The sequence below is a fragment of the Priapulus caudatus genome, unplaced genomic scaffold (assembly GCF_000485595.1).
Source record: "Priapulus caudatus unplaced genomic scaffold, Priapulus_caudatus-5.0.1 Scaffold98, whole genome shotgun sequence".
NCBI classification, from domain to species: Eukaryota; Metazoa; Priapulida; class Priapulimorpha; order Priapulimorphida; family Priapulidae; genus Priapulus; species Priapulus caudatus.
Window position 1 is genome coordinate 173593 of NW_014577159.1, and position 6108 is coordinate 179700.

General features: G+C 40.7%; 1 protein-coding gene across 1 annotated transcript in view; it reads left to right on the forward strand.

The window, feature by feature from the left end:
- LOC106805050 (SCY1-like protein 2) overlaps positions 1-4801 on the forward strand; it is a 72309-nt gene extending 67508 nt beyond the window's left edge. Inside the window, exons 14-17 of the mRNA XM_014806523.1 lie at positions 453-594; positions 997-1115; positions 1701-1804; positions 4693-4801. Of these exons, the coding sequence (XP_014662009.1) occupies positions 453-594; positions 997-1115; positions 1701-1804; positions 4693-4801 (474 nt within the window). The remainder of the gene's footprint in view (positions 1-452; positions 595-996; positions 1116-1700; positions 1805-4692) is intronic.
- Positions 4802-6108: the final 1307 nt, after the last annotated feature.

Consider the following 6108-nt stretch of genomic DNA (forward strand, 5'->3'; position numbering starts at 1 on the left):
ATTACAATTCGTTTCGGCGTGCTAGTGATTTACGAGAAACTTCAGGTTTTAAGCGATTTACACAGTAATCGTCTGTATACATGTGATGTATGTAGTGCATGGACGATTGCGCACAGTACATTCTTTCTCTCTCCCTTCCTCTCTTTCTCTCTCCCTTCCTCTCTTTCTCTCTCGCTCGCTCTCTCTCTCTCTCTCTCTATCTCTCTTTCCCTCACCTCTCTCTATCTCCATATCCCCTATTTCGCTCTTCCTCTCCCGCTCTTCACCATCCGTCACCCTCTGCGTGTCACGGGAAGTGGGGAAAGGAAAGGAAAAGCATGACATTACCTCATTCCTAATCATAATATCAGGAGTCTATCGTATATTGTATATCTATTGATAGACTCCTGATAATATTACACGAAGTGACTGCTACGACTTATAATAACAGTAGCATGTTTACAATGTACCAGATTCAAATGAACTGTCTCGAGTGCATAGACCGGTTGCTCGACAATCTGGACAAGATGACCATACTGGATGAGGTACTCCCGTTCCTGTTGGACATCCAGTCACATCGAGGAAACCCACCCGAGGTCATCATGCCAATAGTCGGTGAGCATGTCTCGCAGGAGTAAAATAGTAAGACGCCAGTAAAAATATTCGTGGGTAAATACTCTGATGGTTTTACCGATGATTACATGATGATGCTCACTTGTTTTAGGTTTGTTACATGTATTGGATTTGATTAGATTTTTCTCTCAAATTTACGAGGCAGGTGCCTCCTTGCTCTCTCATTCATAGGCTACGAACTTTCACATTCTAACACGTTGTCATCGGCAATGACTAACGCCACAATAACGTCTTATAGATAATCTCAAAAACGGTAAGGTCGCGTGAATATCATCATTTGCATATAGTCAATATTGACTTCTCAAGCTTCATCACATTGGCGGCTCAACAAATAAAAAACCCGTATATCTTTTGCTGCGCATAAAGTCTCTGTTCACTCTTCAGATATCTACAGGCATATGATGTGCGACAAGAGGTTTGGCATGACCCACAGTCTTCTTGCTTCAAAGGTCATGCCAACACTACTGCCTTATACTATCAACCCTTCCCTCCGTGTGGAGGAGGTGAGTATTAGCTATCTATTGGTAATCAATAAAATACTTCGATTACGTGAATATTTATAGAATCAAGAGAAGATAATAGTCTCCTGATGCACATAGGACGTTTATTTTACGTGATATTACAATTTTATATGCTATTATTATTATTTATTATTTTTTACTATTATGTCATATTATCAGTAGTGTCATAATATAGATGATAATGATGATGATGATGATGATGATGATGATGATGATGATGATGACGATGATGATGATGATGATGATGATGGTGATGATGATGATGATGATGATGATGATATGCGATCTATATTATGACACTCCTGATTATATTATATCCTTCCCATATAATTTGTTGTGTGCATGATTGGTAGAGACTGTTTTACAGATCATAAAAGCACTATTTAAGAGCATAAGATGTCTTTAACGTATTGATTCGCGAGTAAATTCTGTTCCCAGTACATTAGTCCGGTGCAGTCATAACCCATACATTATGTGTTGTACCCACTGCACCCAGATCACTCGGTGTGGTTATTGATAATATAGAATCGTAATGTATATAGGTATGTAATTGCTGTTGCTTTGCAGTTTAGCGCATTGATAGAGGTGCTCAAGGATATGCTAGATATAATCGACAGGAATCAGAAGAATAAGCTTAGCATTGAGAGCCTGCCTGTTCCTGGCTCTGATAAGTAAGTCCATATTCTACAACTATAATTATATCAATAACTATAATTAGCCGTATATATATATATATATATATATATATATAATATCAAGAGCTAATAATACCTATAATAATAATAATATAATATAATAATTATTAGTTGCTTGATAAATGATGAGTGACAATACTAAGATACTAATATTAATACATGTATGTATGTACTGCGTGTGAGCGTGCGTGCAAATACATATATACTTCAAATCTAAATCAATATAATATTATATAAAATAGTATATACTATTGTGCCGTAAGCGTGTGTGTGCGTGGTGTGTGTGTGTGTGTGTGTGTGTGTGTGTGTGTGTGTGTGCGTGTGCGTGTGTACATTATATGTGCGTAACGTGACCCTATCCGTGTGTGTTCAATGTTTGCTCTCTCTCGGTGCTCTTGTGACATCCTATACGCGATCGAGAGTCCATCTACGAGAGCTAAATGGATGCTGACCTCTTCGCGATACTTAGAGAAAACGTCTACAGATTCGCTGCTAAACGCATTAGAACAATTGCAGGAGTTCCAAAGACCCTTGAGTTTCATCCACAATGACGCTATTCTCTCAGCACTCGAGTAGGATAATGGCGTTTTTTTGCACGTTCATTTTATTCCCAAAATACTTCAGAATAGCGCTCCCGTGTGTCTGTGAGCGTAACGGGAGCGTGACATTTATTCGCTGCGTGGGGAACTGTACGTGAATTGAAGCGAGATGACTCGTGATACGTATGAGTGACGTATGACACGTATGAGTGACGTATGACACGTATGAGTGACGTATGACACGTATGAGTGACGTATGACACGTATAGTGACTATCGCCGAAATTGCGTGTCTTTTTCACTCTTATTGCGTAAATGGTTACTGTACTACTACGAAGACTGACCGACCACGCACAAGGCAACAAGAACATGTTTGGCATGCCACTGAACGCGACGTCACGTCGCTAATATTTCTCTCATCCTTGCAAACAGCTGGCGCGCAGCGAATGTTCAAAGCAAGATCTACAAAAAAGCAATCTGCTGTTGAAATTTCGCGCAAACGAAAAAACCGGAAGTAGTATGAAATGCTGGCGGAAATTCCTCCGTGTGTCAATCTATAAATGTTTCTGTGGCTATTATGGTAACCCCAGAGGTGATCACAGACGACGATGCCATGTCGGCTTCAACAGCCTAGCGATCAATCAGACACACGTGGCCGATCATTTTTCAACTTGCTTTGTAAGCGGCTCTGCCGCGTACGACACAAAATTTGTTCGCGTAGGCCGCAAGTAAATTGATGACGCATCGCAATTCCGAACGGTTTACATTCCGATCTCGATCATTAAACTACTTATGCTGTCAATTTAACTACTTATGCTGCCAATTTAACTACTTATGCTGCCAATTTAACTACTTATGCTGCCAATTTAACTACTTATGCTGTCAATTTAAATATTTAAGTTGTTTCATAACGACATAGAATAGTATGCTAACGCATTGTATTCATGAATGTCATTCGCTTTAAACTCCCAAATTTTAAATGAGAGTTAAATCGCATTTCTCCTGCATGGTTTCATCGTCGTTCTACGAACTGTTTAATCACACGTTTCAAACGCCACGTGGTATAAACCTGTCGCATCGTCACTCACAGCGACTTACAAATGATCAGCCGACAGATAAAGACGTTATCCTACGTCGTACGCTGGCGAGCGCAGGATGCATTTAAATGAACGAAAGATTTACTTTTGTGCTTTGTTTTACGATTAGGGGGCTCGACCCGAACACGGTTCGTGACTACAATGCTTAGGTGCATCGATTGACCATAGCGCGATAACGCGCCTTCAATATTGAGAAGGCAGCCATCACTCACTGGGAAAACGGGCTGCTGGTGAAGTAGCATTTTACGCTCAATGCTGATGTTGTCGACGCATTAGATTCGGCATTTTTATACGGAGAGCTAGGCGGCTGATTCAAGCTAGCATGGGAAAACAGACCGCTGCGACTTCACAATACTAATAGTATACTGAATGCAACAAGGAGAATTTAAAATGAAACTTTCCCTGAACTGTGTAAAGTGGATGTGCGAAATAAAATGTGTCACACTGTCTGTTACGTGAACTGAAGCGTGCCAGTAACAATGGGAGACACGTTCAATATTGAACGAACGGATTTTCATTCCCACATATCCGCTTGAGTGAGCGGGCATGACAATCTGTCATTACATTTATTGTCAATGTTATTCAATGGGAAGTTGCTGCATGCACTATATCAGGAGTGAATAATAATAGATTATAATAATAATAATAATTATAAATATATCCAGGAGTGAATAATTATAATATATAATTTATAATAATAATAATAATAATCTATTATTAATATTCACTCCTGACTATATCTTACTATCAAGATCTGTTTTATGCGAGTCTTTTCTATTATTCGCTGATTGAAATATATTCATCTGCGCATTTTCTGAGCACAGCGGACATTAAGGCAGAAGACACACTGCAGGGCCGTAACCTGCGGGGGGAAAGGGGCAGCTGCCCCCCTTAGATTTTGGAGCAAAATTTAAAAAATAAATTGTTCTACTAAAAGAGATTTGTCGTAGTCAGAATGAAGGCTGTACATGTACTCAAACGTGCCTCAAATACTATTAATATATATCTCCTGCGATCTACATTTTCAAATTTTTCTGTGGGAGGACCCCCAGACCCCTACCTGTTTCTCACCCCCTCCTCGAAATCCTGGATCCGCCACTGCCCCCCCCCCTTAGGAATTTGCTCAGCCTACGGCCCTGCAGTCCCATCACATTAATCATCTGGCGATTGCTGCTGGTTTAGAGGTCACTATCAAGGTTAGACGAGCTTGTTCGTGTTTTTCCTTGCAGGCCATACATTATGAGGCATCGGCACTCGATGACAGACGCTCCTTCACTGGAGATGCTTAACTGCGTAGCAGAAGGCGCGGGAGAGTCTCTCAAGTATTACTCAATATAATATGCATAATAACCGCGCTAAATTATATATATTTATTATCTTTAATTATCTTTAATTATTTTTATTATTAATTGTCTAAATTGCAGTTGTGCTTCGTTATCTGTACTGTAATTTTATGTGTAATAGTGTACGTTGTGCGGCCATTCACCCCTGATGTTAATTATTTCACATGCACAGATTCTGTTTTCGTAAAATATCTACACAGACGTCTTCCTAAAATTATAATAAATTCGTTTGGTCTGTAATAACCACACGGCATGCCGCCGTATTCAACTAATTATCAAAAAAATCTTACTCAGAGTTATTAAGACACTTGCGGTTTAAATTAAGTGGCTATATATATAAGTATTGTTAATTTTTGCGCTGGTGTTAGGCCAAGGTAAATATAGCAAGATAATTTTTTTAATTCGTCGGGGAGTGCGATAATAAAATAAGTGTCATATTCTGTTCACGTTTCAGTAAAGCAAACGTTCAGTTAAGTAACCGTTCACGTCAGCACGGGATTGTCACGTGCTGAAGAGATCTGTGTGGTTCGATGCAACGTACACGCCGTTCCCAGAACAGCGATTTTGAAACGCTTTATACGTTTATACTAGTTGAAGAGTCTAGGGTTCGAATCTGGGGTTGGAGTCCTGCCGTGGTCACCGCTGATGTGCCCTTGTGCAAGACCCTTTATTCCGATTTGCTTCAATCGACACACGCTTTATAAATGGGTTTTATTATGGCAATAGGACAAGACACCCAACCTCTCCATCTAAGAGAGTAGCCTTGCTTGCTGATACAAAGGGCAAAACAACATATATAGTTGCCGAGGCATTCTACTCGTTTTTAAGACATGCGGACACTGTTATGTCGTTGACATGCGGACACTGTTTCATCGGGGACATGCGGACACTGTTTCATCGGGGACATGCGGACACTGTTATGTCGTTGACATGCGGACACTGTTATGTCGTTGACATGCGGACACTGTTTTATCGGGGACATGCGGACACTGTTTCATCGGGGACATGCGGACACTGTTTCATCGGGGGACATGCGGACACTGTTTTGATGGTGACATGCGGACACTGTTTTGATGGTGACATGCGGACACTGTTTTGATGGTGACATGCGGACACTGTTTCATCGGGGACATGCGGACACTGTTATGTCGTTGACATGCGGACACTGTTTTATCGGAGACATGCGGACACTGTTTCATCGGGGACATGCGGACACTGTTTCATCGGGGACATGCGGACACTGTTTCATCGGGGACATGCGGACACTGTTTCATCGGAGACATGCGGACACTGTTTCATCGG